The 24512-nt window shown below is 34.1% G+C and overlaps 3 protein-coding genes and 1 long non-coding RNA gene across 6 annotated transcripts in view; all 4 read right to left on the minus strand.

Moving 5' to 3' along the window:
- Positions 1–217: 217 nt before the first annotated feature.
- On the minus strand, positions 218–2670 carry LOC135839054 (vascular endothelial growth factor receptor 1-like). Its single transcript, XM_065354907.1, has 7 exons — positions 2649–2670; positions 1867–2030; positions 1627–1749; positions 1430–1556; positions 581–659; positions 417–522; positions 218–319 (listed from the first exon to the last, which is right to left on the minus strand). The coding sequence occupies exons 1-7, from the start codon at positions 2668–2670 to the stop codon at positions 218–220; spliced, it is 723 nt and encodes a 240-aa protein (XP_065210979.1).
- Positions 2671–4222: 1552 nt separating this feature from the next.
- On the minus strand, positions 4223–11323 carry LOC135839056 (vascular endothelial growth factor receptor 1-like). The gene is made up of 11 exons (XM_065354916.1): positions 11293–11323; positions 7403–7529; positions 7114–7295; positions 6360–6526; positions 6143–6293; positions 5761–5913; positions 5305–5469; positions 5079–5206; positions 4786–4957; positions 4483–4625; positions 4223–4387 (listed from the first exon to the last, which is right to left on the minus strand). Exons 1-11 carry the CDS (start codon positions 11321–11323, stop codon positions 4223–4225), a joined length of 1584 nt encoding a protein of 527 aa, XP_065210988.1.
- LOC135841221 (uncharacterized) lies at positions 11324–14427 on the minus strand. The gene is made up of 3 exons (XR_010557861.1): positions 14312–14427; positions 12488–12626; positions 11324–11447 (listed from the first exon to the last, which is right to left on the minus strand). It is a non-coding gene; the product is annotated as an uncharacterized LOC135841221 (long non-coding RNA).
- Positions 14428–17228: 2801 nt separating this feature from the next.
- The window catches only part of LOC135840531 (vascular endothelial growth factor receptor 1-like), a 36274-nt gene continuing 28990 nt past the window's right edge, over positions 17229–24512 (minus strand). For all 3 annotated transcript variants that reach the window (XM_065357128.1, XM_065357127.1, XM_065357129.1), the window contains 18 exons: positions 23708–23886; positions 23105–23292; positions 22870–23014; positions 22599–22778; positions 21295–21477; positions 21080–21207; positions 20836–21001; positions 20665–20762; positions 20420–20570; positions 20113–20334; positions 19892–20027; positions 19690–19766; positions 19508–19620; positions 19239–19364; positions 19014–19143; positions 18563–18641; positions 18362–18467; positions 17229–18215 (listed from right to left, as the gene is read on the minus strand). In XM_065357128.1, coding sequence (XP_065213200.1) covers positions 18090–18215; positions 18362–18467; positions 18563–18641; positions 19014–19143; positions 19239–19364; positions 19508–19620; positions 19690–19766; positions 19892–20027; positions 20113–20334; positions 20420–20570; positions 20665–20762; positions 20836–21001; positions 21080–21207; positions 21295–21477; positions 22599–22778; positions 22870–23014; positions 23105–23292; positions 23708–23886 — 2533 coding nt within the window. In that variant the 3' untranslated portion in view covers positions 17229–18089. The remainder of the gene's footprint in view (positions 18216–18361; positions 18468–18562; positions 18642–19013; positions 19144–19238; positions 19365–19507; positions 19621–19689; positions 19767–19891; positions 20028–20112; positions 20335–20419; positions 20571–20664; positions 20763–20835; positions 21002–21079; positions 21208–21294; positions 21478–22598; positions 22779–22869; positions 23015–23104; positions 23293–23707; positions 23887–24512) is intronic.

A 24512-nucleotide genomic window follows, 5' to 3' on the forward strand; every position in this document is an offset into this window, starting at 1 on the left:
TTCTGGATTTTGAAAAATCCACTCTCGTACTCAAATCAGTGATGAACATATCTATGGCTCTGTAATTGGACCATATTTTTTTGTGAGAAGAAAATGATCCCAAATTCAAAGACCAACTATAGAAATCAGTGCAAAGATCCGTGTGATTAATGATTATAAAGTCAATGAGCGAATGAATTTAGTATGATAGATTGTACCTACTGGTATTAAATAAATATTATGGAATCAATTCCAACTGATTCTCAACCACCTGGGGATTCTTGGCTACGGGTGCGTTTAAAATCGTTGCGCATTCTTTTGCGTCATCATTAGGGTTTTGCTAAAATTCAGTCAACATTCATTAGTTCATTATACGTATGTAAGTACATACTATTTTGACGTGACCAAAAAAACGATAATAATGAAATTCAACTTACAGATTGTGTAGGAGGTTCGAGAATGTCTCCAAGTTTTTGAACTAGTTCGTCGAATGATGGTCGTTGCTTAGGGTGCTCTTTCCAGCAATCCATCATGATGTTATATCTGTTGAAAGTTGAATGAATAAATGATTTATACCTGCCTAAAATGAGTATTTACTTACATTTTACTCGTAGCGAATCTTGGTTTCTCTAATCTGTAGCCAGAAACCAATTTTTTGTATACTTCCGAATTGTCCAAATCTTAAAACAAAAACATGAATGGATCAGGAAAACTCTAACAGTAATAAAGGGGCGGGGGTGTAATTTTAAGCAGAGGAGTACTGAAGTAGAAGTTTGAAAATAAGTACATTATGTCAAATATTTCAACTTGGGGAATTTAGTGGTTCAGGAGGTGGCACAGGAGGGGTCGAATCAGAAAAAATGAGTCGATATTCGTGTTCAGAGTCTTCGAAAACGTATGAAACGATATGTCACACGGTATTTGACATCCATTTTGACTGAATTTTTGAGGCTCTATACCTTCTTTTGATTTTGCAAATACCATTATGAAAATTAAATTGTTGGAAATCTTATAAAAGAGTATGCATCCTGAAATTTTTTGAAATGTTTAAATTATAGCTTCGAAGCTTTTAGAAATTGAGTTTTCAATGAAAAGAATTTTAAACTTTTGAAATTTTTGGCTGATCGAATCTGGGTATTCATACAAATCGAATGTATTTTCCAACCCTTCAAAATAAATAAAATAATTATGAATTATGTAAACAACAGAAAGAACGCTTTGGAAGTGGTGGTTTGTGATGTCTCATTCAAATTGCCAATTGGTATTGAACAGATTGAATGAGACTGAGATATACTACATGTGTAGAAGAATTTTAAAAGATGTAGAAAGAATTGTGAGAATAATTGCATTTTATAATACAAGTTTGTTTTGAAAAACTCTAAAAACAGTAAAAAATTCGGTTTCATTACAATGACAAATCGGTACTTTCAAGCTGTGAGTCAAGACCTACCTGGATAAGGCAATACTGCCAATGAAAAAAATTCCCACATGGTAATCCCGAAAGACCACACGTCAGATTGCGTTGAAAATATCCTGTCTCGTAGTGATTCGATAGCCATCCATTTGACAGGCAATATCTGCAGAAACAGAAACAGCTGTTGAAGGATAAGGAGGGGTACTTGTGTTCCAGGATTCTAAAACACTTACGGTTTTACTGCTTTTGTATTCTTCATTTTGGTACATACTCTTGGCGAGACCAAAGTCACAGATTTTCGCGATATTCCCTTCTGCTAGAAGTATATTTCTGGCAGCTAAATCGCCGTGTAAAATCTGCAGTGAATAAAAAAAAATGAAATATCTAAATATACCTAGTACGTAGTACGTACCTATCTAATGTATTCTTTAAGAAACTAATTTCTTTGAAATTGGAATTTCAAACGAGGATACCTTACGACTAGCCAAGTATTCCATTCCACGAGCGACGTGGAATGACCAACGAATCAGATCGATAGTAGTAATTGGTTTGTTGAATGCATCTTCGCAATCAGACAAGTAATTTGAACGCCATTCTGGTTCGTACATATCATTACTTTCAATACATCCATCCGTACCTAATGGGAAAAAAAGGCACACTGTATAGGAAATATGAAATAATTTACCTACTTACCCAGGTTTTTTTATGGAAGAGCACGCGGGGAAGAATTTACACAAAAACAGTATATTTTGGGAAATCTTGGCAATAACAGGACTGTTTGACGATTTTGGAAAAAATTGGTCCTTTTTGATTGTGCCAATAATGGACATTTCTTGACTATTTTTTCGAAATTTCTTGACATAAAATTGACACTTTTTGACAATTTTTCTAAAAATGAACACTTTGACAATTTTTCTAAAAACCAACACTGTTTAATTTGGGCAAATTTGAAAAAAAAAAAACAAAAAACGGAACCTTAATATGGAGGTTTGACAAAAAACAGGGCTTTTATTTGGTAATTTTGGAACAAAAAGAGAACTTTCTGAACCGATGAGACGAAAATCAATTCTTTATGTACATATGTTTGGGGTAGGGAGAGGGTACAAAAAATTAGGGAGTTACAACGTCCGAGAATTAGCGTGCCCCCTATAACCTATAAATATCCTACTCCTACACGATAAAAATTCTTCTTACATTAAAAAAAAACAACAGAACTTTGTAGCATAAATACATAGAACATTGGAGTTGAACGTACCAAAATTAAACTTCTGTACCATGATAGGAATGTTACCGATCGGTGTGCCTTCAAGTTTTTCGATAGTATTTATAGTTCTTGGTTCTCCAGTAGATGCCGTGCTTTCATTACTGAAAATTGATTCGACTTGTCAAGTACAATATACTCTTATGAATGAAGAAAAAATATCTGATTTCTTTGAGGGGAGGCACAAGTCCTCAGAGAGCAGACATTTTCCAAAAAAATCGCGTTTTTTTCGTTCTCGCCCTAACCCAGCCTGCGCCGAGAAAAATGTTTGAATAATTGCCCAGTTCTAAAAAATTAGTATTTTAGATGCTACGTCGACTTGGAAGATTACCATCAAAATCTGACACCTTTTTTAGGGTTCTATTGAGCAGTTAAAACTTGACAAATTGCTCGTTTTTGGGTAATTTTGAATTTTAAAAATATTTTCTTTTGAAATATTTCGCATTAATTAGGTATACAAAAACACGGAAAGATATCATTTCTAAAACTGAGGAAATATATTAGTATTTGAACACTGGTGCAAACTTCTTGGTCTTAGGCATTATCAGAAGGAACGTAGCAATTTGCCTCTGGATTAATAGCCTATAGTGGTTATATTGTATGTATTAAAATGTGTAGGTACTTTCTTATCTGAGATCCTTCAAAACTCTTACCAATGGGCAATTGCAGTAGTGATATCAATTTCATCATTTTCATTTATTTTATTCGTAAAATTGTTTCTGTGTTTCAAGAGAATTTCACGTAGATTACCATACTTGCAATATTCTACAATCACAGCTAATTCTCCTGAAATAAAAATCATTTCAATGGTTATGGAAATGAATATGATAGAATATGTATGTTTAAGTTATAGGTAGTAGGTACCTCTTTGGTACTCTACATTCTTGTGTTCACAATAAAATACCTTCACAAAACTGACCTTTAATCAAATCTTTAGTGCAGGCACCCAATAAATTAACTACATTTATGTGCTCTCCCAAATAAATCATGATCTTCAATTCGGAAACAAGAGCTTTTATGCTTATAGAATCATTATTTTGTTTGACCATTTTTACAGCTACTGTCGTTTTCACATTTTTTGCAACAATACCACGAGCTTCTGCTTTTTTAACTATTCCAAAATAACCAGATCCTAGTATTTTTCCTGAAAAAAATTAGCGGAAAAAATTATTGCATCCTGTTTTTGTATGTAGGAAGGCTAAAGGTGAAATATTGGCAGAAATTTGTGGTGTTTTCTTGAAAGTCTTCAAAACACAGCTGTAATTTCACAAAAAGTCATATGTCGATGTAGGTATGATTCCTGCTTTAAGAAAACAAGAGCAGAAATTTTTTGGAATTCATGTCTAAGAAGTAAAAATTCATGCAGGTGAACAATGGACTTTAATGTAATAAAAACAGGGAGAGGGGAGGGATTAATTTCGTAAAACCCGCATGCAGATACGATGCGAGGCCCATACTGAACTGAAGTAGGAGACTGTAAGAAAGTACCTTTCATAGTATTTTGCTGTCGTGGAATTAGGTGTGTAGACTGTGTACCTATACCTACTTATTTCTCTTACTCGTATTTTTCAATTATATTTACCAAATTCCAAGTTCTCTTTGGGAAATTCATATTTTTTGTTGTATGGTATGCGAACAGTTTGTTGTTCGATGTCCAAGTCAGGGTCTATAGTGAGAACTTCGCTTCCTTTGCATTCTTGCAACCCATATTTTTCCAAAATTTTTTGTAATTTCTGCAACAAATCACTCATAATGAAATCATGAAAAATGTTCATAAAGTATAAGTCAATGTACCAAATAATATTATGCGATGTTTAAAAATACGTACCATTTTTTCTTTGCGCAACCGAATCGTTACGTAGAATATTATTCCAGTTAAAAGAAGGCAGATGGAAATTATTGAAGCTATGATTGTATACTCATGCTCAGCTGGTTTATCTACAGCTGGCTTGTCTTCTGAAGCTGGTTTATCTAGACAAAAAAACAAGAGTTATATGTAGTATATCTACGAATACGAATATGCAATTACGTGGATCTAGGTATGATGACGATGATATCTGCTGAACAAGCAAATACCTATTTTTATATTTTTGTAGATAAACAAATAGGTACAGTGCACAACTGCACATACCTGCCAACCGCAGCATCACCTTTGCTGAAACATTTCCGCCTTTATTGCTCGCTACGCACAAATATTCTCCTTCGTCCTCAAGCGCTGCGTACTTTATGACTAGAGTTTGATTTCTATCTTTCAACACAATCCGCGACGACTCGTTTTTATCCAATGGTATTAGTTTGTTATCCTGCACAGCGCACAAAAGTACGTGAAAAACCAACAAAACAAAGCAAAAACACAATATAGGGGAAGAGCACGTGTGTGAAAAATCTCTTCTATTTAATTCAATTCTTAATTTAAAAACGTACCTTATACCATAAGATAGAAGGGACTGGAGTGCCATTGACTTGAATCTTCATTTCCACTTTTTCATAAGTATGAACCAGCATATCTTTTTTGTCGAAATTTGTACTAATTATATTGGGTATGGAAAAGTCTGTGAAATTCGTTTTGTAGGTACAATTTGATGATTTAGTATACATATTTCAACCTCGCGAAAATGTGTAGGTATCAGTGCAAGAAGCCATATCTTACTTTTAACATCCACATGAATGAATTTTTCAACGTCGCGAATAGTTGCTGTTTTATTGAGAAGAGTAGCTCGGCAAATGTATTCACCGCCATGATTTTTCTGCACATTTGGAATAAATAGCTTCGAACCATGCGAAAATTTTGTAGTGTAATTTATTGCTCTAATTCCTGAAACATCCATGCATACCTACGGGTTAGTTGTTCCGTAATTCTTATCCATTCTTTTCCAATTATATCACAATGGATAAGTGAACAAATAGTTGATAGTTTAGCTGGGTAAATACAGGGTGGACAGAAATATCGTGAACCCTTAAAAAAGTTGTCTGCTAAATATTTCGATTGGTCACAGTGAATGATAATAATGATAGCACATGATTAGCTGTTGGACTAAGACGATAACTTTCCACCAACCATAATGCATTTATGTCACGTTGCCAGAAAATGCTTCTCAGTTCTCACCCGGTAAATGTTTTGCAGCCAAATCGACTCCATTTTTGTACCATGTAACGTTGCTATGATATATGTATTTGGAAGCTCCGCACGAGATTTCTACATCGTCTCCGACTACGGTCTCTTCTTCTTCGGTATTTATTGCAAATCCGTTTTCGATGTCTGCGCGAAATTGATTAAATTAAAATGTAGATAAAAACCACTGATGTCTAAAAGACAAACTTTCAAATAAGTAACAATATTGTCACAATGAGGGAGAGTATTGGGTACCTATGTACTAAATACGTGAATTTTAATGAAAAATAATGCACTTATAGATTTGACACGATTTATACATGTAGGTAAGTAATAACTGTTGAATCTATCGACTCGCCTTCATTTATTAACTTACCAGAGACCAAATACAATGAAGACGCATTCTCAAATCCTTCGGAATATCCCGCTTCGCATCGCAGAATTTTACTTCCATCAGCATAAAAATTTAAAATTGACTTCATTTTATACGGTTTTAAGCTCAAATTCGTTTCTTTGAACTGACTTATCTGTGAAAAGAATCCCGATTATTTTGATGAAACTGTAACAACGAAAAAAAGCTAGGCATATTTTACCGGAATGTTTCGAAAAGCAGAACCTTCGCAAGTGGGGTAATTATTGCAGTCCATCGTCGACCATGTGACTCTAGGTAAAGGATATCCTGTCAGAGCACATTCGATCTGATACGTTTTTCCAAGAGAATATAATTCGACGTTATTTCTTAGTTCAAGCGACGGTTTATCTGAAATTGACGTTGAAAATAAAATTATCGATGTTGAACATACACGAAGTAATACAGTAACTACAAAACTTAATTTTTTTAAGCGGGGAGGGGGGGGTGTAGAAATGGAGAAAATTCAAAAGCGCATCATGGTGTGTTCAAAAATTAGCATCCTGCAACAATCCCTTCAAATTGACCTAAGAGGCTGAAGTTTGACATGTACACATACTTAGTACGTAAATTCGGAGAGTGGCCTAGGTGCTGTTGGGGTTTCGCCATCACTTTTCAGTTAAATACAAAAAAAAAAGACTTTTTTTCCATTTTTGAAAGGCTTTCGAATGGTGTTGAGCTCTAAGAGAATGAACCATTCGAACGACTTGAGAAAAAAAATAAACCTTCGAGTTGTTTTTTTTTCCGCGAAAAATACTTTTTATTTGTCTTGTTCGCTCTCGTCAAAATTTCCTTTTGGAGCTACCCTATGGGTCTTCACCTTAATATGCCCAGGTAAAAAAAATGAGCAAAATCGGCGATTGAGAGACTGATAGGTTTTTTCGGGAGTGTACATACTTTTGATAATGTAAAGCAAAATAAAATCAGGGATACTTCACCTTCAACGGTTAAGCTGAAATTGACGTAATCGGTACGATGGAAGTTAAATGCTTTCAATTGATATACACCGAAATCCTCAATCTTGATGTTTTGCACTACGAGTGTAGTCAACGGGTTTTTATTAGTTATCACGTATTTGCCATTTGGATCATTCTTTATTTCTTCACCATCCGGATTGAACCTATACATATTTTCGAACATAGAATAGGAATGCGTTTGAGAAATAAGTCCATTTTTCATCTCTAGATAGATACCATCGGCGTTTGCAAGTACCGCAAAAATATTTACCAGGTGATGGCGGCTTCCGGATAAGCGGTCACATTGACAATCCATTTGACTTGCACGTTTCCGGCTTTGATAATCAATTCGCGCGATTCTGCGTGGCAACTGACGATCAGAAATGATTCGTTTTTACCTGAAAAACGAAAAAGAGAGTATGTCAGAGTGTCTACCGGCAAAAAAATAGCAAGAAAGCAAGAAAATTTCACAAAAATTATCATAAAAAATCTCTGAAAAATTAAAGTTATCCCCACCAATTTTGAAAAATGTGAAGATCAGGAAAGTCGAATCCTTTCATCAAAATTGATGTTATTCTACTTTTCGAATTACAAATTTTGCAAAGCTTTTGCCCTCGCGAAGATGCTGCTTTTAAAACTTTTGAAAATTCAAAAATTGAATAAAAAAATCCTAGAAATACTCGTGATACCCAAACCATTTTGGAAAGTTTGAAGTTTTTATTTTTTTCTGAACACAACCACCAATTTTTCAAACATTTTTTTTACTATTGTGCTCCAATGAAAGTGTAAAATGAAACATATTTGTATAAAATGGTCGTTTTTTCGTTTTCTGAACCAAATATTCATTATGACGGGTTTTCGGAAAATTCCCTAAAATGTCAATTTTTTATTTTCTTGCTTCAACGAATACATTTTTAGAGAAACTTGGCGGGTGGGGGGAGCTGGTAGCGAAGATTTTTTTGGGGGAGGAAGTACAAAATTTCAAGTAAGAAAAAAGCACGAAGTAGGCAAGAAAAGACAAGAAAAAAGCGAGAAATTTGCTTTTTTGGGTTCAGCAGACACTCTGTATGTACACTGTACAGAGTGCCCAGAAATATCGAGTACCCCAAAGAAAGTTTTTCATTAAAATATAGGTTGGCAACGTGAAATAGATGCATATGATTGGTGGAATGCTATCTCTCCAGTCCAACAACCAATCATGTGCTATCATTATTATCATTCACTGTGACCAACCAAAGTATTTTAGTAGAAAACTTTTTTAGGGTACTCGATATTTCTGGGCACCCTGTACCTATGTACACCTAGATTCTTACCAAGTAAGAAGCTAGGTACTTAAGTAATTGCAATTATGATTATGGCGTTCCATTCTTGACGTTAGACCACACCTACTGATGGAAATTTCAAAAAAATCGGCCCATTCATCTGAGAGAACATTCAAGCCAAAGAATTTTTCAACTTTCAGACCGAAACTAATAGTGTGCATAAAAACATAATTTGCATTTTAAAATTTTGAAGTAAGATAATAATCTTTTATACCTCGCGAAATACTTCTTTTCTAGAGCTTTTGCCCTTGCTTCACTAGGGGCGGTTTGTTTCTCTTTTCCGTGATGAAAAAATTCCAGATTTGAAGGAGAAATGACAATTTTTATATGTACGTTATACATATGACTATTATGTAAAATTATACCCATCAAGTATAAAAAATTGAAATTTTATTTCTTATGTACCTACTTTTTTTGCTTTATAACTCATCGTCGTTTATTTATTTCGAAAAATTGGTATCTTTTTTTCCAAATGATGTTCAAATTTTTCATTAAAATTTTTTTACGTTTTTAAAAATTTGTCATGTTGAAAAATATGTAGTTTTTTATGGGTATGATTTATCGTTACGACAAAAAAGGGGGAATACACGACAAAATTAAGAGGTCTAAGCGACAGAAAAAATAAATAGCACGGCCTACCAAAAACACGACAAAGAATTCCTTCAATGAGGCATTCTATATTGCATGATAAAAAAATACATTCAACGACAGAGAATTATTCATGACACAAAAATATCTAGGAACAACTAATTTTATGATTAAAAAACGGAAATTTATACAATTAAAAGGAGACTACACCTTTGCATTTGATTGAAAAAAAATGTTTATTGCACCAATAGTGCCCTTTTCTCCCAGTCTTGCGTTTTTGGCCAAAGGGAATGGATTTCGCCTGGAGGGGGGGGGGGGGGGCTGAACCAGTTTCTGACGAATTTGCATGTTGTTCTTTTCAAGAAGTGAGGGTTGATAATTCCAAATTATTCGATAAAATGCTGATTTTCCAAATTGTATGCGTGAGTTTAAGGAATTCGTCAAAAGTTTTCCAATGTTTATCTGCAGATTAGAAGGTTTCGATCGATTTGGGAGTACTTGAGGGTTTGGCTGTGCTGGAGGTGGTGGTGAAAAAAAAAGAAGCAGCGCTGGAATCGTCTGGAATTTGAATCGCTTTTTTGTTTTGTTGAGCAGCCCATTGATACCCAGAGGTCCATTCCTTCAAAGACACATCTGGAGAAGTGGCAAAATGTAGACAGTTCGTTGCAGAAGGATCTCTCGCCATTGACCAATTCCTTGTGAGATCAACACTAGTCGCTGAAAATCATACTTTGTCGTTCCAACGCTCATATCTGTCGAGAGAAGTAGGCGTGATTCATAAATAAAAATAGTCATGATGACGACCTGTTTAGTCGTTCAAAAACTTCTGTTTTTAGTACCTAATTTGTCGTTAATATCGGGCTGTCGTTCAAACCACCTTTTTTGTCGTTTGATTATATATTTCCCGTTTTTTATTCGCCCAATTTCAATCGTTACATTAGCAAGAACCTCACGTTAAAGGTGAAAATGAAATCAAAAATTGAAATGATAAAATTATATTTTCCAACATCCGCTTGCTTGAAAAAAAAATCCCGAGATGTTTGAACACAAAATTTTGCCTCGCTCACTCCACCTCTCTTCTCTCTTAAAAAATCCCTAGTGTTTTAAAAATGTCTTGCTAAAAATCCTGTGTTTTTATTTTGAAATCTTATTAGATACCCTGGTAGGAGATGCGAAAGGTCATCTCCTTAGCAAGAGCATATCAATTATCAAACCTAGGTGAAACACTGACCATGGATGTGTAAAATATGAGATTCATTCTTGCTCGGGTAGCCTTGTACTTTGCAGGTGTATGGTCCTTGATCGCTTTTAGTTAAATTTGGAATTGTAATAGCTCGATAAACAATCTCATGGTTTTTGTTTTGTTTTACACGGTTGTCTTCCAATATGACTTTCTGAAAAAAATTATGAATTATGAATTATACGTTTTGCATCTAATACCCTCTACTATGCGACTTCGTAAACTTTCTATTTCAAAATGATCCTTTTTGAAGCGGTTTTCTTTTTTTCGTAATTCTACATGCTTCGTACATTCTTGTAGGAAATGCATCACTCGAGCTCACTGACGATAAATACGAACTCTTCAAAAATGATTTGATCGAATCATAAAGATGGTCATCAACGAATGCGCTATTTCTTTCAACAAGATTTGGAATAGGTATATTTCAATGTATACCGAACTATAAATACGATAGCTAGATAATTAGATACTTTACAGACATATGTACTTTATCGTGTGTGGTTTAGCTTAGGCAAGAGAATGTTACGCAGTGTTGACTGTGTTGGTGACATTGAGAACTACACCAGTTTCACCATAACTCGACGTACAGTCGGTAAGCTCTACATATTTGAACGTAATTTTTCGTTGTTGAGAGTTGAGAAAATTGATTCAAGTTGGGACCTACGGTTAACGCCATCTGCCAATTTATTTATACCGTTTCTCACTTACTATAAATCAATATGCAGCACTTATGCGACTCTATTCATCAGACGTAAAATTTATTAATGATGAATAATATTTTTATTCTGAGATTTTGAAGCCTCCGCAAACACGTTTCGTTCAAAACCTATACAACATACGTGCAACGCTGATCAAAATTTAAAACATTGGTCATGTTGGGAACGTACTTATCGCTCTCTATAATTTTTTTGAGCGCTGATGAATTTTCTTAACTCATTTCATAAATTCTCATCGTCAGCCAAAAACGCGAAAAAAGTTGTTAAACGTAGGTTTGATGATGTCGAGACTTACCTTTTGGACCTCTTCGGTGGGATATCCCCATTCTAATCCAATAATATCGCCAGTACTAATAGTTATGGAACAGCTTAACGTAGCGTTATCTCCTTCTGCCAGGTTGAAAGCATTTGAAACGTCTATGAATGGGTTTGAAATTTCACTGTCAGCAGCTGGAAGGAATTTTTTTCATGAAATACGAATAAAAGAATTGGACAAGTAACTGCTTACTTTACAAATTTATCGCACACCACGAAAGATTCGTATCATGCTTTTGGGTGTACTGTATATTATTAAGTAACTAACTTATTTCAATATTTTAAGCAGCTAAATACCTTTATGCTTATACTAGACAAAATCAAATCAACTATAACATACCTAGACCTACCTACCTGTACATTTGTGGTACCTACACCTAGACCTACCTACCTAATTGATCTTATTAAATATTATCATAATCAATTCTAGTATAGGTATGGTTACCTATGTAACGCTCATACATTCAGATTTATGTGTTGAGGTGAATAAGTAAGCATGTGCAATAAAAATACGATTTTTAATTCATATCTTCCCTCTGTAGAATTTTAAAAGAGTTCACTGTACAACTTTCAATTCAAAATTTGCCAACTTTTCAAATTATCCACTTTGTAAATGTAAATTACGAAAATTTTCTAGGATTTTTTCATCCTTTGCGTAATTAAAACTTTATTTTGATGTTCTGAGCTGAAACTTTTTCAAGAATATTTTATTTTTCAAAAGTAATTTTCGAAAAATGATTTGCTTATTTTTTGAACAAATGTCTCTTACGTTGAAAAATTATCGTGGAAACTCATTGTTGACTCCTCTACTGTACTATCTCTCCCTTCATCTAAAAAAAAAAAGGTATACGTATCCACAAAATCACTGGGAACATGAAAAAATTTTCATATTTTGTAGCAAGATTTTGATGCTCCTCATTTCCCAACCAAAGAATTTAAAGTGTTCATTTGCAAAATATCTACAAAAAATCTTGTAACATTCAAAGAGATTGAAATAAAGCTAAAGATTTACATGTAAGTGAGATATTAACCCGTTCATCCCCTGATAAAAATAATGGCAAGTCTTGAAATGTTTGATAAATGTCTTGTTAGAAATCATGTTTTCTCATTTTGACTTTCTTTACACCGAATCCCACCACCAGTAACCTTTAGGTATTACAATAAACGGAACTCACGATTGACTATAATTTGTATAATGTATTGTGGAGATTCAATGTCACCGTATGTAGCAGCGCAATTAAGAATACTAGAATCTGTAACTTTGACGTTTGGCATAATGTATCCGACTTTCGGATTATATTCAAGACCTGTTACCTGCAAAAATCAGTTCGGGGTAAAATTAGAACCAACTTGACATTTCAGTTTCATTTTCAGATATGTATGTTCGTGTATGATGGTTTTATTGTGAATTATAAAGTGAATGTTATAAATTGCAGGTGTTGTTAAAACCGTAGCATATTTTGTTGAATTGAAAAAAAAAGAGTACGAGTAGCTTGGTCGACTTCGACCCCCAAGTTAAAGCTAAGAAAGTTGTTCTTCGTAGGTTAGATGCCAGCGGTAGCTGAATACGTGTGCTGGGAACATTTTCGACGAGTTTGTTCATCCCAAGTAAATAAATAAGTAGAAGTAGGTGAAAAAATGAACGTCAGTTAAATAAGCGTGAATATACATATTAGAAAACCCACCATCTACCATAAGCGTTTGACTTTTCCATTTTGGCCATACAGTACGGCAGGATGGAATTGTAAAAGTTGAACTAACTGAAATAATAATTATACCACCTATTCGCACAAATGTGCAGAGATAGGCTAGTCCTACTCGTATCACGAAATGAACTGTTGAAAATGATTTCATTACATGAGTAATAAGTACCTAGGTAGCTATGGTTTTAAGTATAATAAAAAATTGTTAAAACGTAACAAGTGCAATATTGGAGACAAAAAAGCTTCCAAAAATTAGGAAATAAAAAATATTTTACTGGCATGTAGAGCGGGAAAATAACATAAAAAAGCAAGGGTGAAAAGGAAAAAATTGACACATCAATTTTTTTCGGGAATGTGTTCAGATGCACCCTCTAAACTACCAGAAAAAACCCGAACCCGGGGGGGAGGGGGAGCTTAGGGCCCCGGTCAAAATAAAATTTTTGAACTTAAGTTTTAAGGATCTCATTTTTCAGCGATAATGAATCAATTTAGCTGTTGAAAGCAATGAAATTCGAAAAAAAAGAAATCCGCTTAGTTTAATAGGGGTAACGTAATCCTAATAAATGGTGAAAAACCATATTTCAGTGAGGGGAGGGGTTAGAGGGTTACGGATGGCAGCACAAACCAGCACAAACGAAGCACAAACGACTCTCGATACCACAGGAAGGGGGCCAGCACAAACGAAGAAATGTTCAGCACAAACCAGCACAAACGTAGCACAAACGATTGACACTAATTTAGACCCTCTACGTGAAAGTGGGGGGCTACGTTTCTACAGCCCCCCCAAAAGTCCTCTCAAATACCTCAGGGAGGGGGTCAGCACAAACGAAAAAAGCTTCAGCACAAACCAGCACTAACGTAGCACAAACGATTGACACCGTTTTGGACCCTCTACGCGAAAGTGGGGGGGGGGCTCCCGTTTCTACAGCCCCCCAAAAGTCCTCTCAAATATCTCGGAAAGGGGGGCAGCACAAACGAAAATCTTTTCAGCACAAACGTAGCACAAACGATTGACACCATTTTGGACCCTCTACGCGAAAGTGGGGGGCTCCTGTTTCTACAGCCCCCCCAAAAGTTTTTCTAAATATCTCAGGAAGGGGGGCAGCACAAACGAAAAAATTTTCAGCACAAACGTAGCACAAACGAATGACATATTTTTGAAGTCTATCGGTGGTGGTGGGGGGGGCGGGGAAATGCACCTTAAAGAAAGATGCAAACAGAAATCAAGACATGTTACGCGGATTTAAGTAGTGCTAATCAAATTTGTATGTAGATTTAAAAAATGAATAATCTCACCTCTTCATCGACCGTATTTAAGGTAACGTTTACGGATGGGGAGGTGGGTTTGCAAGGTATTACAACGTTCTGATGTACTTTAGCGTGCACTATTATCAGCGAATCGTTCAACACTATTAAATTTTCTTCGTCTAAAAAAAGAAAAGAATAAAAAACATGATTTTATGTATATTTGCCAGATACCTCAACCTGCATATTATATACATAGATAGATATTTTACCGAAAATGTAGATGTAAATTTTGGCTGCTTGACTGGCGTTGTTTTTCGACTGACAAGTGAAATAACCGGTATCGAAAAAGTGAGCATCACTTATTGTCAGATTGCTGAAATAGATACCTTTTTTTTTTTACTTTCGGCAACTGTCTTGTTCGAATCCTGTATTAATAAAAAAATTATTCGAGCTGAGTACAAACTATGTTAAAATTTAAATAAACACTGGTGAAAATCGGAAAAGAATGATGAATTCGGTTTGCGGAAAAAGAAAATTCCTACTTCTGCATCCGAATTCTTCTAATACAGCCACAGGTAACATCTGTCTCAAGAAAAAAAACTTTCTCTGATTAGCAAGCTACCTATTTTAGTGCTCTTGTATTTAAGTTTTCAAGTTTTGAAAAAATCGGCAAATTTTAAAATTTTTTAGACTTATGTAATAAAGAACCTATTTTGCTGACTTTTTTGAAACTTTAATTACGCATTGTTTTGTCCCTAATAGGTACGTACCCGCACTTTTGAAGGTTTTCCAAGAAAATGAACCAAACTTTACAAAGATCCGTTTGATAGTTTGGGTTTAGGCACGATCCCCTCTCTAAGTTCACAGTCTTAATAAAAAATCTCTACTGACTCTGAGAGTTCCAACTCGCTATCAAGTTAACAACAAACACACAACGAATCAACATGACTATACAAATGACCAACGAACGTTCTGAAGGCAATGACGTCGGCATACAACAAACGTTTATGTGCGGTTTTGAAAAAAGTGTCTTTTTGATTTTTTATTTTCAGAGTTTAGAGCTTACATATTATGGAAAATTTGCATTTTCTAAGTAAATGTCTAATTAAAGGAACATTTTAAGACAAAAATCGTCGAAATCGGTTCAGGAGGAGAGGCTGGCGGACTGTCACCAGGTCTTTAACGAATTCTTTTAATACTTACCTATACCTAATAATAAGGAATAAGGATGTAACTATAGATAGATAATATGCACATGCATGACGGATGCAGTAAAAATAATTATCTTACGCCTGATGGATAAGACCATTGAATCGGTGCATCGTGCGAACAGATCAGCGTCATTGAGCCACCTTTTTCGAGAGATTCTTCGGGTGTGTTCGGGAAAATTTGTAAACCTGAAACACAAAAATCACACTGCAAAATAATGTTTATAAAGCTATAGCTAACTTGAATACGCCTTTGTATTTGCGGGTAGTGTAGTGATCAAATATGCAAAAAAAAACAGTACCAAAACCAATACCAATACTACAACACTAAAATACCATCACATCACCAAATACCAATACCAATACCGCTTCCTCTGAGAAAAACTTGACAATACCAAAACGTTTTCCTGTTACTTTAAATGTTATTTTTTGACCCTAAATACTCAGGGTAGTACAAAAACGTGTTTAGGCTCGAGAAATGTGGAAAAATTTGAATCAAAACACAAAATTTGTCTCTGAAAATACAGTTTATTCAATAATTTTACTTCTTTTTCAACAAGAAACTAAAAAAAATGTGTTTTTTTTTAGGAAATTGAGGTTGAAAAAAAACACGTTTAAAACACAAAAAAAACTGTTTTAAACGTTTTTTTTTTGATAAAAATTGTAAATAACACGTTACTGAACGATCGAATTTTCATTTGGTGTTGTTAAAAAGCATATTAATTATGAAACTAATTTTTGTATAACTTACCAATTGAAGGTTTCATGACCAAAATTAGGCCAAACAGAATTACAAGCAATGTTCGACGCATCGCTCCGTGGCAAAAATTGACTCTTAGATTGACAAAATTATGTGGTTGAATTAAAAAAATTTTCACTTCAAAAAAAAAAACTCTAAACTCTTCACAAGCACATAACATTTTCTATCTACATACGTATCGTACTTCCGATTGATTTCATAGGAATGTAGTTTGCTGTCAGGAAATCAGTCATTTTTTCGAAAAAAATTTCAATTCGTCGTCGATTAGGCTATATTAATACTTTAGTGATTTGATAATATATGTTATGATTCACTGGACAGTTCTCGTTTCGAGATGAATTTTCCATCGATATGATTTTACTCGATCATTACTTTGACTAATGTTGGAATAATGTTATTGGAGTGGACATTTCCCGGGAATTTATGTCATGATTTGTACGATTAAGAAATAGGATAGGTAGTAGATAGTAGGTACCTATTACATATTCCCTATCAAGTTTGCATTTTGCAACCATTTATTATTACATAAATAATAAAATGTATGTAAGTAGATATTATGTTTCTATGTGCGGAACAATATGGTGGAAAACCGTGATAAAATAAGTAATGCATGAAATCTTCAATAATTTCCGAATCTTTCTATCAACATAGTTTTTTAATGAGAAGAGTTTGTTTTTAATTTTCGATATCAGTATATTTTATAACAGAATAAAATAAATATGTACCTGTTGGGTTGGATTTGGATCGATTAGATTCACATTCACTCAAGGAGATTTTTTTCTAGTGGATTAATTTGTTTTGGTGAATTTTATCAAACGTAGATATGATTTCATTAAATTTTTCAACTTATGTTTTTCTGGTCATGTCGATTGAAAAATATTTTAATTGAGAAATGGTAATAAAATTGATATTTTGTTGCCATTTTTATTAAATACGTTGTCCTGCGTTCGTAGAATGTTTTTTCTTTATGAATTACATAGTAAAATACTGACATAAATTAGAATGCTAGTTGTTTAATTTATTTCAGAACATTTGAAAGTAAAAATCTATGCATGTACCTACTGGTATACATGATTCTGACTATCGTAACACAAAAACATCAACTCGAGTAATGAAATAAAAATTGTACAAACATTTTCAGCTAAATCTATGAATTGAACACATAATTGAAATATCTAGAAATACCACAATCGTCCATCCGAGGTGATCATGCAATAAATCGTTCACTTGTGGAAATTAACGACTTTATCGCAATAATTAAGTACCTACAATAATACGTACTCAAGGGAAGAAATCCCATAAGTAAATGAAACTTATTTCAGAATTCGTGAAAATTTTGGCATTTTTCCGAACATTTCATGAGAAAAAATTCGAAAATTTTCACCTCGCATAATCTTTTTGGCAAAAAGATAAGAAAAATGTCTGTTACTCATTGTGAGTTCATTTTCATTTTCATCATTGCCCACAATAAATGCCTACTTAATTGTCGGTATATTTGTATATTAAATTAACTTCAGATCTGATTTTCATCATTTTCAAAGCTAAGTAGGCAAGTACACGTTAAAAAAAAATCAGCTTAAAAAATCGTTTTTGGATTTTCAAAAATCCACCCTCTTATTCAAATCTGTGTTGAACTGATGAACATGTCCAATGGCTCATGGCTCTGTGATATTAGAATAAATTTTTTTGTGAGAATAAAATTAACTCAAATTTAAAGGCCAACTATGGAAATCAGCGCAGAGATGAGTGTAATTATAAGGCCAGTCAACGAATGAATTTAGTATGATAGCTCGTATAATTAAGTATCTATGTATTAAATAAAAATTATCACATTGCTGTTTACAGCCACTTTGGAACTTCATAGCGATTTCGAAAAATCAATCAATTCAATCTCAGCCTCGGGATTCTTGGCTACGGGTGCGTTTAAAATCATTGCGCAGTCTTTTGTAGGGTCATTACTTTTGTGGTTGGATTCAGGGTTTTGCTATAATTTGAAAAATTGACAGAATTCAATTACAATTAACATTCATTACGTATAGTAAGTAGATAGGTTGTAGGTACATCTACATACCTAGATACTGTTTTACCCTCACCAAAAAAATATAATAATAATAATGAAATTCAACTTACAGACTCTGTAGGAGGTTCAACAATATCACCAAGTTTTTGAACTAATTTGTTGAATGATGGTCGTTGCTTAGGGTACTTTTTCCAGCAATCCTTCATGATGTCGTATCTGTTATGAGTTTAATAAATTAGCCTAATGAGTAACGATTTATTTTGAACAACACCGCGAATCAGTAATTACCTATACAATAAGTATTTACATACATTTTACTCGTAGCGAATTTTGGTTTTTCCAATCTGTAGCCAGAAAGCAATTTTTCGTATACTTCCGAATTTTCCAAACCTTGAAACAAAAACATGAATGGATCAGGAAAAGTCAAAACTGTAATATCAACTTAAGTTGCAATAACGGTGCAAGGAACAGAGTTGGGCGATAATTTTGTGGAAATGAATATTGAAACCGGGGTTCCAAAATACATACATTATGTCAAATATTTCGACTTTTAGGAAATTTTAGCGATCCAGGGGGGCATTGGAGGAAAAAGACCATGTTCCTGCATTTTTTTTTCTTCAAATTTTTGAATTACAGCTCCGAACTTTCAAAATTTTTGAAAGATATTTTTATAATAAATTGCTCTTAATTATATTTGAAAACGTCGCGAAAAATTGAATTACTCGACTACCAATGAAACAGAATTTTCAAATCGTAACTTACCCGGATATGGTGTGGCTGCCAGTGAGAAAAATTCCCACATAGTGATACCAAAAGCCCACACATCAGATTGACTTGAAAATACTCCATCTCGTATGGATTCAATTGGCATCCATCTCATGGGAAGCACCTGCTATATTAAGGAAATTGCTGTATTAGTACATATTAACCTTACAGCTGTGGAAAAAAGACTCGTTAATAACCTCTCACGATTCATTTAAAACTTACTGTTTTATTACTGCTTTGATACTTTTCTTCGTAATACATATTTTTGGCAAGACCAAAATCACATATTTTTGCGATTCTATTATTCCCCAATAATACGTTCCGGGCAGCAAGGTCCCTGTGTAAAATCTGGAACAAAATAGGTAATATGGTTATCTGGGTATGTATGTACCTTGATTTATCTGGTTTCCTATTTTTAAGAAGGGAACCCTGTTCAACTTAACATGCAATGAATGGAGAAAATGGACAATATATGCATTGTAGCTGCATACCTTATGACTGGCCAGGAACTCCATACCGCTGGCTACCTGGTATGACCAGCAAACCAAGTCCATTGTTTTGATGGGAACATTGTCTTCCGGCGCTATAAGTTGTTTATCTGAGTCTGCAACAAAACATCGAATAGGTAAAATTAAAGGGAAAAATGCGATCCTTATCACGATCAAAACATTACCAATTATTGGTGTGTCTTGCTCTGGTGTACTTTTTTTCACAGTCTCAGCTTCTCCAAATGATGCGACGTTTTCGTAACTGAAAATTTATTTGACTTGAGTAATGCAGACATTCAATTCATAATCAAGCATGGAGAGCTAACTCCAAGATGAGGGGACAAAATCATCACGTCTTGCTTGATAAAGGTGATTCAGGATACTTACTGTTTATTGGCTGCGGTGATAGAAAAATCAATTTCGTCGTTTTTGTTCACTTGATTTGTAAACTGGCTCCTTCGTTTCAAGAGATAACTATGGATATTACCAAACTGGCAGTACTCCACTATAACTATCAGTTCTCCTACAATTAATATCATGGTTGTTAGATTAACATGAAAAGGACATAGTTTAAATAGGTACCTACATTATTTATGCTCTATTCTCACCATTTATTAGTTCTTTTGTGCAAGCGCCAATCAAATTAACCACATTGATATGATTTCCCAGATAAATCATAATTTTCATCTCTGAACTGAGAGCTTTGGTACACGAAGGGTCTTGCAGTTTTGCCATTTTCGCAGCCACGGTCGTTTTAACTCCCTTTATTTCGATCCCATCTGCAACTGCTTTCTTAACTACACCAAAAGCACCAGATCCAAGTACTTCGCCTGAAACAAATGAAAGGGTTTAAGAACAATATTGTAGTTTTGCAAGGGTTGGCAATTCCATTTCCAAATTGTGCTTTCTGCCTACCTAATTTTAATTTTTCCCTGGGAAATTCGTATTTTTTATTATACGAAATGAAAAATGTTTGGTCTTGTATGTCTACGTTAGGGTCTAGGGTGGTAACTGTACTTTCCTCCCGTTCATCCAATCCGTATTCTTCGAGAACTTTTTGCAATTTCTATAAGACAGAATTCAAAATAAGAATAAGTACCTAAGCAAAATTTAAACTAGTAGATAAGTATTCCTATTACATATAAAGATGTGGGAACTACTTTTTTGTGATTGTAAGATCTCCTTATTAGGTAAAGTATGACAAATCCAATCAATGATAACGAAATGAGTATTATAAGTCCAAAGTAACTGCTTCCTTCTGAAAAATATTTCCGTAAGTAGGTAGTTAGGTACGACATTGTGATAAGGAAAAAAAAGAAAATGTTCATTACCTGCACCACGAATCGACAAATGAAGCCTATCTGTAACATTTCCAGCTTTATTACTCGCAATGAATGAGTATTCGCCTTCATCCTCGTACGATGCATCAGCAATTGTCAAATTCTGACGATCATTTGATAACGTAATTCGATGATTGAACGATATGGGTTTCTCATCCTGAAAACATGGAATTTTTAAAATAATCTCAAGGGTTCTTTTCACGTCAAAGAGTTGGGTATTATTAGTGCAAATTACCTTGTACCAAACAATAAACGGAGATGGAATCCCATTAACTTGAATCAACAGATGGACTTGTGTCTTGGGATATACTTGCAAAGCTCCGTTTTTCATCATAGAATGGATAATAAGAGGTGCTTTTGGGTCTTTAATTGAAAGAAAAAAATTCAGAAATTAACATAAATATAGCTCGGTTCAATTTAGAATAAGTACCTATTCGATTATATTTTTACCTATGACCGTTAAATTTACTGAATCACTATCAGTGCGAAGGCTGCGAACGAAGTAGTTACCACTGCGGGGGCGGCTCAAATTAGTTTTACAAAGATATATTCCGTCGTGATTTTTTTGCACGTTATTGATGATGAGGTTTGATACATATGAAAAGTTGGTCGTGTAGTTTTGAATCTGGATTTCTGCGTAACATTCGTATTAGAATAGCATAAGTAGGTACCTGTATGAATTTTCATAAGCTGGGTAAATTGAGAGGGGTAAAGATTCGACCCCTGAGGTCTCTTCTCCTACCCTTTTTTCAAATGTTTTCATAGGAATTCTGATAATTTTGTAAAAATTATTTACTCAAAATAAGATGATTGTCATTCCATTAACCTTTTGTTGATTTGTTTTTTTGTTTCAGGTGAGTTCAAATGTTTATTTGAAAAATAAAAATGCATGATTGATGAGCCAAGTGAGTCAATTTTTTTATAGCATTAAAAATACGAATATTTATGAATTATTGATATTTTTCACAACGCATTGGATCATATAACAAAAAAAGGAAAAATCAAAGTATTGTCTTGACCTCCCCTAATAGGGCTTTCACTCCATTTTTTAACGTTGTGTGTTTTTTTTTTTTTTTTTTTTTTTTGATACGAGCCCATAATGCCTTTAGTCTTCCGATTTTGAATGAGATTTGCAGATTATGGGGAAAAATGAGTCGATTCGAACTCAGTACTTATGCTAAAGAATTTGAAAAAATCGATGTTAAAATGTTGATTTCTGAGAAATATCAATTGAAAATGAGGGCAATTTATCCAGACAATATTTCACTCAACATCAAAATTTTGTTATTGAAATTCAAAATTTTGATTCAAAATACCTCAAAAACTATAAGAACCCTAGAGGAGTAATGTAAGTGAGGAATACATTCAAAATGTTATGCTCTTTAAAATGAAACATTTCCCACCTTTATTGTTTTTTTCGTTTTTGATATAGGGATGTATTTAAGAATAATCGAAAAAACAGCAAAAGCAGTCCATTGCAACTTGAAATTTGGGCCCTTTAATTTCAAAATTATTTTTGGGGCTTCGTGTATTCGGATTTTCAAGACGCTATAATCAAAACATTTTTTCGCGAAAAATTCACTCTTATTTTTGGAACTTCATCTTCCCTCCAAATGAGGCCTTAAGAAGGTCCCAGGTCCCAACTGCGTAAATCCTACTTCATATTCATGGGGGGGGGGGGTCGACTTATTCCATGAAGAGACGGCTTTTCTCCATTTTTATTTCAATAACGTATCATAAAGTGAATGTATTACCAGCTGATGGATTAATTGCAATCCTTTGAGTATTTTGTGTGGAATTTTTTGCATAGTACACCCATTCGAAAGTATTGTAAAAGTAATATTTGGGTACCGCGCAAATAATTTCTACGTCGTCTCCTACGGTAATTAGCGCTGAATGGTTTTTAATTATTACAGCTGTGGAATTGTCATAATCTGCAGAAACACAACGATACATAATATTATGAACGTTTAATAAGTATCTTTTAATTTTTATGTTTTTGAAAATTGGATAGGTAATTTTTACCTGTGACCAAAAATTCAAACAATGCATCGGAATCTCCTAAAGAATTATTCGCTTGGCATCGTATAATCGCACTTTGATTTGACTTGAAGTAAAGCGTAGATATCGTTTTATGCGCTTCTATGGGTTTTTCTTCATGCATAGAAACCTGCCAGAAAATAATGCAGGAATGTAGAAAAAAAATATCTAATACTTATCACTACGAAAAAATCTAAAGTTTGAATTTTTTTTATCTTACCGGTATCTTTTTAAAAGTGCCTACAGGTTTGCTAATGCAATAGTCGTGGCAAATTCTGACTGACCATTCAATTTGTGGTGGAGGAAATCCGGTGATCATACATTTGAATTCGTAAGTCGTGTTCACCTTGAATAACCTAAATCCTCTGTAGTACCAGTCGATCCCCTTTAGGATAACTTGTGGTTTATCTGATATCGCGGTAAGCAAATTTTTTCATCAATTAGTATGCTTCAAATGAAATGTTATTATGTTACATTGGGGGTGGATCGCTTAAAAAAAAGTAGGCGGATATATTGACCAAATTCAGTGTCAGCAGAGACCTCTATTTTGAGTTGAAAGTTGCTCATAAAATTTTTAGCTCCATTGATGCCACTGGAGGGGAGATGTAGGTTCTCAAAGTGGGAGCATTTTCAAAATGCCCACTCTTTGAAAGCCTACATCTCCCCTCCAGTGGCTCCTCCGGAGCTAAATTTTTTTTCTGAATAACTTTCAATTCAAAATTAAGGTCTGTGCTGACACTGAATTTGGTCAAAATCCGGTGAATTTTTGTTTCGCGATTCACCCCAATGTTATATATTGATAGGTAGGTACAATAAAACAAACCTTCAACAATCAAACGAAAATTGATTGTTTTGTTGAGCTTTTTATTTGCAACATCCAAGCGATAGATTCCAGCATTTTCGAATGTCAATCCGGAAATTTTTAATTTGATTTCGTGTCCTTTTTCAGTGCCCTCGTAGTGGCTAGAATTAATATCTATCGTATTGCCTTGAGGATCATACCTGAGAGAAAAGTGACAACAATTTTTATGAAAAGGTGTATCTATAAATTGTTTGAGATAACTTATTACTGCCATTCATTAGGGTATAATACATAAGCTAATCTATTAAAAAAATGCGTTCTAACTACAGTATCTGGAGGGACAACTTTTTTCTAAAAAGGGACATATGTAGTAAGGAAGATATTACAGCAAACTTCCGAAAAAAATTGGCCCTTCTAACAAGCGAAATCGCAGATTTTGCGTTCCAACATAGGACTTGCACGACATTTTTTTAAACCGTACAAAAGTAGGTCGATAGATCAGGCAAAAATTTATCACCTGTTAAAATTTCAAATGCTAAAGTGCGTTTTTCGATTTTTGGTGAATTTTTGAAAATCAAATTTAGGCCAAAAATGAGGGAAAAAATCAAAATTTTACCAAATTGACCAAGAAAGCTGAAATTTGGGATATACCCTATTTTCGACACGCCAAATCGATTGGAAACTGTTTCAACCCGTTTTGAGCAGTTCTGGAGCATCCAGCAGATTTTTGAAACTCGAATTTTCCCAAAATTTCATCAAATGGAGATGGAAAGCCGAAATTCATTCTGCGAACTAATTTTAATACGCTACGAAGTCGACTCCAGGT

The sequence above is a fragment of the Planococcus citri genome, chromosome 3 (genome assembly GCF_950023065.1).
Source record: "Planococcus citri chromosome 3, ihPlaCitr1.1, whole genome shotgun sequence".
NCBI lineage: Eukaryota > Metazoa > Arthropoda > Insecta > Hemiptera > Pseudococcidae > Planococcus > Planococcus citri.